Source organism: Lampris incognitus, chromosome 6 (assembly GCF_029633865.1).
Source record: "Lampris incognitus isolate fLamInc1 chromosome 6, fLamInc1.hap2, whole genome shotgun sequence".
Lineage (NCBI taxonomy): Eukaryota > Metazoa > Chordata > Actinopteri > Lampriformes > Lampridae > Lampris > Lampris incognitus.
The window spans coordinates 7962592-7975073 of record NC_079216.1 but is presented as its reverse complement, the minus strand read 5'-3'; the positions used below and the strand labels follow the sequence as shown (position 1 = coordinate 7975073).

The following is a 12482-nucleotide window of genomic DNA, read 5'->3' as shown; positions in this document are numbered from 1 at the left end:
TTAGTTTGAGGAAGTCGGCTTGCATCCACAATTTAAGTTCAGTGAGGCAGCTGGTCAGAACATCATCGTCAAATGACTTTTTGGCTTTCTTTTAGCTCTAGCATGATCCACTTCAGATATCATGCGAGGTAGCCCATGTTGTGCCGGTGGCCTGTGGTTCGTCATGTGTTTTCGATATCACGCCTGTACTCTTTGCTACAATGAACAGTTCCTCTACGTAGCTTTCCATCGTGTTTACATATGTAAACATATCTTTGTGGCGGGTGAGGCTTAATCTGTGGAGAATCAGAAGTGGCTCATCTGAGCACGGAGCAACACACCTGTGTGCAATTAACCTGATACGAGTGTGTGTTGAAGTCTGAGAGATGCCGACACGACGGACAGTTTGTATGTTTACCCAAAGGAAACATATGCTGTCGCTTTCACCTCCTGCAAACGGGATTATTAAAGACTGTGGTTTGGCCCCGAAAAGGGGAACTTAGATCGATTGACTGCCAGGTTTCTAGTAAACTGCTTTGTTCATAAATCTTCCACAAGGTTGCAGCGTTTGACGTCACAGCGGATTCCTGCAATCTGCATGTCTCCGTGACCCGTAAATTCTCAAATATGGGCCAAGGCCTCTACTCAAGACAGACTATTATTTCTATTTTTTTCCCAGCGGTCCATTTTATAATATGTTCATGCTGTGATGTTTTAATTTCTAATTTAGACAGGCAACAAATATGGGGAAGTTTTGCCTTTACGTGACTTTTTCCAGAGTTATTTGCTTTTTTTCCATTATTCTTAGCAGCTGCTATTTCGGTTTTCACCTTTCTGCAGCAACACTTGATTGTCTGTCTGGCAGACGGCATCATGACAAGAAGTTTCATCGCTTTTTAGTGCTGGAGCTCTTTTCAAACTTGTACGTGTTTAACGTGGCACCAGTGCTCGTCCTACCTGGTTAAAAAAAAAATTCCACAGTGGTACATGGAGGCTGAAAAGTGTCTCCAACCATGGTAAAAACACCATTATGTAACCTGACTCCATGCTGCAGATGGATAAAAAACAAATTATTACTGTAAATAAATCGCAGAGAGAAACTCGGGGTAACAGCATGGTGAGTACAACATGACTGTGATGTTGTAATGATGTAATTAATGCTGTGGGAATGTGCTGCGTTGACCACTGCACTGACCCTTTCTGTATTTTTTTAAAATCGGCCTTTAATTGGGACCGGCCTTTATTTACCCAAACAAGCTGCAACCCCAGACTTATATTTGAGACTTGGCCATTATCTGAGACGCTTTTATCGGAGAATTTAGGGTCTGTGTGTAGGACAAGGACCACCCACCTCGCTCCACTCGCTGGCGAACCACTTGGGGCAGGGCTGCTCGTTGCAGCTTTCGGTGACCAGCCGCTGGTACTCACTACATTCCCTGTCCACCAGCCGCCGGCCCAGGTTGTTCATACAGTAGGAGTCTCTGGTGCGAGTGCCACGGCCACAGGTCTTAGAGCACTGTTCAACAAACCCCCCCCAAAAAAACACACGCAACATGTTCACACAACAGTCCAGTATGTTCAATCACATGTCCACATGCTCGTTTAAAAATGACTCACAAATCATTCACAATGTAAAAAGACATAGGTTGTGTCCAAATACACATACCATGGCAGTAGTATGAACTATATAGTACATATTTTTAGCACACTAGATTAAACTGTTTGTAATATGGAAAAATTTTGCATACTAAAAATGCCAGGATCTATACTATTTTTGCCAAAAAATCTATAACGGATGCTGGACTGGACGGTATTCCTGAAGAAAGTAGTCTCCCCCCCCCCCTTTATCTCCCCAATTGCATCCGGCCAATTACCCCACTCTCCGAGCCGTCCCAGTCGCTTCTCCACCCCCTCTGCCAATCCGGGTAGGGCTGCAGACCACCACATGCCTCCTCTGATACATGTGGGATCACCAGCCGCTTCTTTTCACCTGAGAGTGAGGAGTTTCACCAGGACACCTAGCACATAGGAGGATCATGCTATTCCCCCCCGAACAGGCACCACGACTGGCCAGAGGAGGCCCCAGTGCAGCAACCAGGACACATACCCACATCCAGCTTACCACCCACAGACACGGCCAATTGTGTCTGTAGGGACACCTGACCAAGCCGAAGGTAACACGGGGATTCGAACCAACGAGCCCCGTGTTGGTAGACAATGGAATAGACCGCTGTGCTACCCGCACGCCAAGAAAGTGGTCTTTGAAATGTAAGATTTTTGTACAAGGCTTATTCTGGATGTATATGAAAAGCAATATGTACCACTGAATACAAGAATGTTGCTTCTATTCACTTGTAACAACGGCAAAAATGGCGGCTTTGCTTGGTTACCATGGAGATATAGAGAGCGTGAGCTGTAATCCACTTGCCATCACTTCTGCTGGTTGACTGGGGATAGTATAAAAGAATTATGCTGCAGAGTAACTGCATTTTGATGGAGTAGTACTTAACAGTGTGTAGTACTGTTAATATGCAATATAGTCCATCAGCAGTAAGTATGTAGAAGAGTATTCGGACACAGCCACCTAAACACACCTATGTCAGAATGTTGTTTATTGACTAGAGCGCTACATTTAATACCACTGTACCATCTAAAGGCAGGCCTCAGACAGCGAGAGCAGGTACCAGCTCCTCATCTACCATAGTTCTCAACACAGGGGCACCGCGGGGTCGTTCCCTTGGTCCATTAATCTACAGCCTGCTCATACATGACTGTGTCGCCAAATATCATAACAGCATGGTGACACTTGCAGATGACGCCACAGTAAATGTATGGGTGAATGTGCTTTGAGTGGTTGGTAGACTAGAAAAGCGCTATATAAATGCAGTCCATTCATCATTTACCATTTAATTCTACTGATAGATGATAACAAATTCAAATGTAATGAATAAGTTTGCGGATGACACCACAGTCATTGGCCGTATCACCAAGAATGACGAGACGGTCTACAGGGACGAGATTCAGCACCTTACATCATGGTACACTACCAACAAGCTTGTTCTCAATGTGCAGAAGACGAAGGAGCTGATTGTGGACTTCAGGGGGTCTAGAAGCTGCAGCCACTCCCCCATACACATCAATGGGGTGGAAGTGGAGCGTGTCTCCAGCTTTAAATTCCTTGGAGTCCACATCAGCGAGGAACTTTCCTGGACATTAAACACCCAGGCCCTTGTGAAAAAGGCCCAACAACGCCTGCATTTCCTGAGGAGGCTGAGGAGCGCCCGTCTATCCCCCCAAATTCTCACCAACTTCTACCACTGCGCCACAGACAGCATCCTGACCAGCTGCATCTCAGTGTGGTACGGCAACTGCACCTCAGTAGACCAGAAAGCTCTGCAGCGGGTCGTCAAGTCGGCCCAGCATATCACCGGTACCCAGCTCCCAGCCATAAAAGACATTTATCACAAACGCTGCCTTCGAAGGGGTCTCAGCATCAGCAGAGATCCCACCCACCCCAACCATGGACTGTTCTCGCCCCCGCGCTCTGGGAGGCGCTACAGAAGCCTCAGGACCTGCACTACCAGGCTCAAAAACAGCTTCTTTCCACAAGCTGTTGCCCACCAGACACCAGTTTACATCAATAATGTCCCTGTTGAAATTGTGAAGAACTTCATATTTTTAGACATTCAGATCTCAGACTGCCTTCTCCTGGTCTCTAAATACCAGTTGTGTCATTAAGAAGACACAACTGAGATGTCTTAAAAAAATCAGAATGTCCACAAAAACCCTAGTCAATTTCTATCAGACCACCACAGAGAGCATCCTTACTGGAAGCATACTGGTGTGGTTTGGCAACCTGACTGAACAGGACCACAAACGACTGAGAAGGATCGTAAAAACGGCTTCAAACATCACAGGAACAGCACTGCCACGGTTTCAGGACATGTACACTACCCGTTGCAGAAGGAAGGCCCCAAGTATGATGGAGGACACCAGCCACCCAGCACATGGTCCGTTCTCCTTCCTCAGGACAACGCTTACAGAGCGTTAGAGCCCCGACCAGCCACCTCACAAATAGTTTTTACCCACAGCCGGTCAGAATAATGAATAGAAGGTACCTCACATAATTTCAGTGATTTATTATTTCGTGGGAATTCTGAATTCTTGCTGGGATAGACTCCAGCATCCCCGCGACCCTGACAGCAGGATAAACAGTTTGTATAATTGATGGATGGATAGTTTTTTAAGGGCTGAGAATGCATTTAAGTGCATTTGAAGGTACACGTTACTTTTTACATATACTATATGACAATTAAGTAAACATGAACTTCATTTACAAAGATAACAAACTTCCCACAATGCCAATTTTGCATGACTGCCAAGTAACAGGAAGTTGAACTGGCTGGATGCTTACATAAAAAAAACGCAAGGGCCAGGACACAGCGTGCTACAAGTTGGAAGACTAAGAGTGTCACAAGCCCATTGAGACATCAAGCAGCTTTTGGGCACTTCTTGCCAGACTCAATTCATTTCCCATTAAAGTGAGTGATGCGGGAGATGGGGTGATTCACTGATAGCCAATCGGATTAAGGCGTTCCGCTTCTTATTGACCATACTGAAACAACAGACTTCCCACTTCCTGCTAAAAATATATATATATATATATATATATATATATATATATGGACATGAAGCTCATCATTTACAGCCTGTAGAATCCTTTTTTATAAAATGCCCAGCTCAATATTTTCCTCCTCATTTAATAAAACATGGAATAAAGGGAGGAATTGACTTGAACAATAAACACTACTAGCTAAAATGCTTGCAGCACATCAAAGCTACATGGAAGAACCAGACCCCCCCACCCACCCACCCCCCTCCCAAAAAAAAGCAGGGGTATTTGGCTACAAGCTATCAGCACCAGCAGCTTCAGTGGTACGCCGCGTTGCGTCTGAACACAACTTAATAAAATGTTTCATGTTCAGCCAGAGGGCATGAGCCCCATATTGGCACGAACAATCAAGAAATCCATCCATTTTCTGTACTGGCTTAATGCAACTCAAAAGTTATGAGGGCGGGGGGCTGGAGTCTGTACCAGCTTGCAAAGCTTCACAGAGAACAACTAAAAAGTGAATGTATGTTGGCTTGCAGGACATAATAAACCCCTACCAAACCCCCGATTGTATTTTCTCTAGTTTCTGCACTATGATCCTTCAGTCAAGTCAAGTCAATCTTATTTGTATAGCCCGATATCCCAAATTACCACTTTGCCTCAAGGGGCTTCCATGTACCTGTGACCAGGCGCTGTACTGCCAGCTCTTCAGCAGACAGTCCCCATGGCAGGGCTCTCTGGTTTGGGGTTTGGACAGATGTCCACAGGCCCTGGCCTCCATCCTCTCGCTCTGTCTCTTCGCCAGGCTGTACTTCATACACTGGACGTCCAGGCTGCGGTGTCCAGGGCCGCATTTTGCCGAACATTCACTCTTTCCAGCTACATGCCACCTGTGTGAGTAGGACAGGAAGGACAGGTGTTCAGATCTGGAACATGAGGTTGAACGAGATGTATGAGATTTTGGAGGGGTTTTTTTCTCCCCAACTGTACTTGGCCAATTACCCCACTCTTTCAAGCTAACCCGGTCGCTGCCCCACCCACTCTGCTGATCCGGGGAGGGCTGCAGACTACCACATGCCTCCTCCGATACATGTGGAGTCGCCGGCCACTTATTTTCACCTGACAGTGAGGAGTTTCGCCAGGGGGATGTAGCGCGTGGGAGGATCACGCTATTCCCCCCAGTTCCTCCTCCCCCCCTAACAGTTGCCCCGGCCGACCAGAGGAGGCGCTAGTGCAGTGACACATACCCACACCCGGCTTCCCACCCGCAGACACGGCCAATTGTGTCTGTAGGGACGCCCGACCAAGCCGGAGGTAATACAGGGATTCGAACTGGCGATCCCCGTGTTGGTAGGCAACAGAATAGACCGCTACGCTACCCAGACGAGATTTTATTTTATGTGCAGCCACTTTTACAATTTTTTTTGGGGGGGGTGGTGGGGGGGCACGTTGGTGTGTTATTGAGATTGTGTGGATACAGGCAACATGACTATGTTTCCTTCGTCTTCATGCAAACACGGTGCAGAGCAGCACGAGAGGTTCACTTGCATTTGAAGACGGATGACCATCTTCTCACCGCGGCGATCTTGGGCTACACAGCTGTGCAACACATATTCAAATATCTATTGAGATTTAACAAAGACGTGTCTAGGCAACACTTAACCCAAGTAGTATAATTTTGGAAGGAACACGATTCATGTCAAATTAAATTTTTAGGGTACGTGAATAAATGCATCATTATGCATCATTTGAATGTAAATGTCATCATATGCAAAATTACTTTGTACTACTCAGAAAGCTGCAGCTCGTCTGGTGTTCAACCGCCCTAAGTTCTCCCACACAACTCCCCCTTCTCCTGTCCCTACACTGGCTCCCAGGAGCAGCTCCCATCCAGTTTAAGACTCTGGTGCTAGCCTACAGGGCAGTGAAAGGAACAGCTCCTTCCTATCTCCAGGCCATGGTCAAGCCCTACACCCCCGCCCGACCACTTCGCTCTGCTGCCTCGGGACACCCGGTTGCCCCGTCGCTCAGAGGCCCCTTGCTGCCGATCGACCCGATCACGGCTCGGTTCTGTCCTGACCCCACAGTGGTGGAATGAACTCCCCACTGATGTCAGGACAGCCGAGTCGCTGCCCATCTTTCGGCGCAGGTTCAAAACTCACCTCTTTAAGGACTACTACCCTGTTACTTGTTCTTAGCACTTATTGTATTCACTCATTTAAAAAAAAAAATCTCTTGCACTTTTACTTTAGCACTTGTTTTGCTCTTAGATGCTTGTTTAGATGCACTTCTGACCTCTGATGACTAGTAGTTCTCCTGATTTCCTGCGTTAAATGATGCACCTTTTTTGGTGTCCGGGTGGCATAGCGGTCTATTCTGTTGCCTACCAACATGGGGATCGCCGGTTTGAATCCCCGTGTTACCTCCGGCTTGGTCGGGCGTCCCTACAGACACAATTGGCCGTGTCTGCAGCTGGGAAGCCGGATGTGGGTATGTGTCCTGGTTGCTGCACTAGCGCCTCCTCTGGTCGGTCGGGGCGTCTGTTCAGGGGGGAGGGGGAACTGGGGGGAATAGCATGATCCACCAATGTGCTACGTCCCCCTGGTGAAACTCCTCACTGCCAGGTGAAAAGAAGCGGCTGGCGACTCCACATGTATGGGAGGAGACATGGTAGTCGGCAGCCCTCCCTGGATTGGCAGAGGGGGTGGAGCAGCGACCAGAACGGCTTGGAAGAGTGGGGTAATTGGCCGGATCCAATTGGGGAAAAAAAGGGGGAAAATAAAAAAAAAAGAAGTTTTTGTTTCGATGTGTGTGTGTGTGTGTGTGTGTGTGTGTGTGTGTGTGTGTGTACAGGTGAATGGAAGTGCACCTGAGTTCACAGTCAGTGTTGCAGGGCTCAGTAACAGCCCCTGGTCGGGGTAAACGTTCACAGCGTTGGTCTGACACTTCAAGATGATCGCTCTTGCGCACACACACGGCCTTGCGTCTCCGCTCACCTACAGCCAAATATACACAAACACATGCGGACAAACACGCAAAGAAAGGTAAGGTTCAAATTAGAAAACATCTGGACAACACACTGCCTGCAAAAAGACCTCCCCTCCCCCTTCACCCTCCCCTTTAACTCGTCCGACCGGCCCTCTGATGAGTCTTAGCTGGCCGCGGCGGTCTGGCGGCCCCAGATCTCGGCTCTTCTCCTCTTCTGCATCCTGTTAATGATGTCTTGTTTCTCAACTGGCAGGAAGGTTCACTGCCTCGCTTCCAGAGGGGAGGTTTAAGGGGCTTAGCCCGTTAAGAGGCAGGCTCAGAGGGAGGCTGTGGGGAGGCGAGGTTGGCTGGGTTCACAACGGATGGATGAACGGATGGATGGACAGACAACAGAATAGTTCTAGGGAGGGCAAAGGGATGGTCGAATATGGATTTGAAGAAACATAATAGGGCTTTTGCATATTTTAGCCCCCTACAAGTTGTGTAAACGTCACATTACTCGCCACCATGTTCCAAAGCCTACCTTTTTTTTTCCATTTGAATAACTGATTTCCCTGTTTTCTCTAATGCAAATGTTGAGGTGATGAATCCATATTAAAATTCTTTGCTCCTCCTGCTTCCATTTCTGTCATTGTTTTTTCTTTCTGGTATTTTTACTTTTTACTTGACAGTGATAACAGACAAACAGGAATGACAGGGGATGACATGCGGATTTGAACCCGGGCGGCTGCGGTAAGGACTCAGCCCTATGCGGTACCAGGTGAGCCACCGGGGCGCCCCATCTGCTGACATTTCTGTTACCACGAGGAATTCATTTACGTTTGAATTTTGTTTGTGAAGGATCTTTTTTATTTTTTTAGGGACTATTTTCTGGTGCGGAGATACATTCTGTTGTGCAGGCGTCATGTGTCGTGACACACAACTTCTAAAGTCCATCCATCCATCCATTATCCAAGCCGCTTATCCCAACCAGAGTCACGGGATGCTGGAGCCTATCCCAGCAGTCACTGGGGGGCAGGCGGGGAGACACCCTGGACAGGCCATCACAGGGCAACACACACACACACACACACACACACACACACACACACACACACACACACACACACACACACACACACACACACACACACACACACACACACACACACACACACACACACACACACACACCTAGGGACAATTTAGTGCAGCCGATTCACCTGACCTACATGTCTTTGGTCTGTGGGAGGAAACCGGAGCCCCTGGAGGAAACCCAGGCAGACATGGGGGGAACATGCAAACTCCACACAGAGGATGACCTGGGACGACCCCAAAGGTTGGACTACGCCGGGGCTCGAACCCAGGACCTTCTTGCTGTGAGGCGACCGCGCTAACCACTGCGCCACCATGCTGCAACTTCTCAAGTCAACCCCAGCTTTCAACTGTATTATCCTGCCATGATAGCATAAGTTTGGCAAACAAATAACGATGGCAGAATGTCCACTGTAATGGACTATCTATCTAAGAGCAAGTTTTTAGAAGCTAATTTTTGTACCATATGGACAATGAATGGAAACCAGCGGCTGACTGGTTGCATTTAAAAAGCATTTTTCAAAATGCATTTAAAAATCTGAAAATCTACAGTGCGCTTTGGAAAATGGTCGGTGGAAATGTAAGTTTATGCAATTTGTTATCAACGGGCTAAAACGCAAAAATACTTGTACGGCCCTTTAAACAAGGCGTGTGAACGTGTGTGTGTGTGTGTGTGTGTGTGTGTGTGTGTGTGTGTTTCTGCTTGGGTCACATGACATGAGCGACTGATCCAAAGTTGTGAAAAATCACCTAATCAACCTTTGAGGAAACTAAAATGTCAAAGGGCAGTGAGGTCAGCCTGCTCCTTTTCTTCTTCTGTGGTTTTATTAGACCGCTGAGAGCAGTGAGGAGGGAACAGGCTGTTGGACAGAGATATATCACAGGATAATATGCGCTGGGATTCAAAATGGTACGCATTCGGGTATTCAGACTCCAAGAAGCCTGTAAAGAATTACTGTTCATCTCCCATTTGAAATTTCAAACATTTTGGGATTTTTTTTAACTGGATTCTAAGATTTTAATGAGGAATATGACACATGCTGGTACTGGTACACCAATTTCTGAGCTGAATAGAATACTTTAAGATAATAACTATGTATATGTACATATGTCTGTTTGACTGACTTTTTTACATTTTCCGAGAATATTTGTGCAATGCCAAAGCAATAAATTTAGAAGCTATTTCAAGTTTACAGTTACAATCTGGAGAATTTACAGACAAACCGATGTCCATACTTTCTATCTCTGCCATATGGAAGACAAGAGCTCATCTATGAATATCTGAAACATGATTGCTTTTTTTTTGTATTTGCTCATTCCAAGATTTATTGTCTTGTAAGATTTTCCAAAGAAAAATAATATGGTACACTGTGTTCTACGTCTTCATCATAGTAGCCCGATGAGGAAGAAGAAGGTAGGTAGTGTTGAATTGGAAGTGAAGCTGTTGTGTCTAACGAGCAGATATGACAGAACAAGCCAGTCGAAGACCTTTACCAACAGAAAGTACAACATCCGTCAGTAAAACTCAGGTCCAGCCTGGTTTTCTTGTGTTCGGTGGTGAGGAAGGCGCTGCTGACACCACGGCACGACAGACTGACTCATTTTGAACGGGTCTCTGGGATTTGGTTATCAAACATCAATACAATTACAGTTTTCACCACGGATATCGTTAAGCTCAATAAAAATGACTCAGGATTGTAGTTTTAACAAACAAACAAAAAAAAGATGGCTGAATTCATCAGTGTGTGTCCGTTTTATGGGTCAGCCATGTGCTTACCCTGACACGAGCGGCTGCACTCCAGCCAGGAGCCTAAGGGCTCCCAGACAAACTGTTCCCTGTGTTCCTCGATGGGAATGTTGAAAGAGTACCGGACGTCTGGATTGTGGAGATTTCCCACACACAAGACCTGGGGAGGAGGAAGGGGGGGGGAGATAAGGTTAGGAAAGACGGGTTTAAAGGGTTTAAAGTGTGCTTTAGGTATTGTGCCTCAGTTTCATTAAAGACATGTCACTCCTGAACCACAACCTGTGGTAGAAAAGAAGTCCAGCTAAAGTGCCAAGGGGGTGAAAATGAACGCGACGCGTCTTCTTTAAAGGCGCTATATGCGTCACTACACTTGTACTCCCCCCCTCTAGTGTTCAGTGAGGGGAATAACAACAAAAAAAGTCAAAGCATGCAAGACAAACAAATTCAAATGGAAAGGTAGTAGCAGGTGTGCACGTATGCCAACAACAGCCATTTTTGAATGCGCCTTGGTAGGTATCAGTTCTGCGACCTTGGACAAATTCTTTCAGGGGTGCGAGACTTCAACAGAAACAACGAAGCTGGGCAGGCTCCTGGTGTGTGTGTGTGTGTGTGTGTGTGTAGGGGGGGTTAGCGGTGAGGCTCTTTAACCCTGTTCACAACTGGCATTAAAAAGCATTTTGACATTGGGGTGGCGTGGCGGTCTATTCCGTCGCCTCCCAACACAGAGATCGCCGGTTCGAATCCCCGTGTTACCTCCGGCTTGGTCTGGCATCCCTAAAGACACAACTGGACGTGTCTGTGGGTGGGAAGGCGGATGCGGATATGGGTCCTGGCCGCTGTACTAGCGCCTCCTCTGGTCGGTCGGGGGCGTCTGTTCGGGGGGAGGGGCAACAAGGGGGAGTAGCGTGATCCTCCCACACGCTACGTCCCCCTGGCGAACCTCCTCACTGTCAGATTAAAAGAAGCAGCTGGTGACTCCACATGTATCAGAGGAGACATGTGGTAGTCTGCAGCCCCCCCCCCCCCCCCCCGGATCGGCAGAGGGGGTGGAGCAGCGACCGGGACGGCTCGGAAGAGTGGGGTAACTGGCCGGGTACAATTGGGGAGAGAAAAGGAAACACAAATATGAACGCAACCAAGACTAAGAATCCGATCACCCGATTCCCATTCAGAGGCAATCGGAGACACGTGATCACATTGGTAGTGGAGTGTGAATGAATACGTGTTTCCTAACCACTTATGTAGGACGGCATTCATCATTTACCTAAGTGGAAACATGTATACGCCACTTTAGTCATCAAAACATCTCCTGATCAAAATATCTACAACAAGGGATACCAGTGAATGGAGCAACAGTGACACTATGTCTATTCAGGAATCGGCAACGTTATCCAGAAGGGGCCGGTGTGGGTGCAGGTCTTTGTTCCAACCAAGCGGTTACACACCTCAGTCTATTAGTCAACCGATAGTCTTTGCTAAGGACCTTGATTTGTAGACTCAGGTAAGGAGACCTGCACCCACGCCGGCCCCTTCTGGATCTTCTCTCTGGTGTGAATAGTCAGATAAAAATTAACTCTTGCATTTCTATCAAAAGTGGCATACATATGAGGACATTTCTAATGAAAGGGAGAAAAGTGGGTGCAGTAATGTTCTAAGGAGGGGCATGTCAACATTGTGGAAGTGATGTATGCAGTTATTTGCATGTTGAGCAGAACAGCAAAAAGCTGATCGTGAGTGGTCACTGGGATGCATATTGTTGTATTTGTTGAACGAATGGCTGACGTGTCAGACACAATCTGGACGTATCTGGACAGAGGGAGACGGGTCTAAACAGGGCCTTTGTTTTATTTTCTTCTTTTTTTTTAAATTCTTTTTTGTCCCCCCCCCCGCCCCACCCCTTTTCTCCCCAATTGTATCCAGCCAATTACCCCACTCTTCGGAGCCGTCCCGGTCACTGCTCCACCCCTCTGCTGATCCTGGGAGGTGCTGCAGACTACCACATGCCTCCTCCGATACATGTGGAGTCGCCAGCCGCTTCTTATCAACTGACAGTGAGGAGTTTCACCAGGGGGACGTAGCACG

The 12482-nt window shown here is 47.3% G+C and overlaps 1 protein-coding gene across 1 annotated transcript in view; it reads right to left on the bottom strand.

Annotated features, from left to right (window-relative positions):
- LOC130113997 (A disintegrin and metalloproteinase with thrombospondin motifs 20-like) overlaps positions 1-12482 on the bottom strand; it is a 183101-nt gene that overhangs the window by 73641 nt on the left and 96978 nt on the right. The window contains 4 exon segments of the mRNA XM_056281714.1: positions 1331-1495; positions 5271-5481; positions 7461-7587; positions 10431-10560. Of these exon segments, the coding sequence (XP_056137689.1) occupies positions 1331-1495; positions 5271-5481; positions 7461-7587; positions 10431-10560 (633 nt within the window).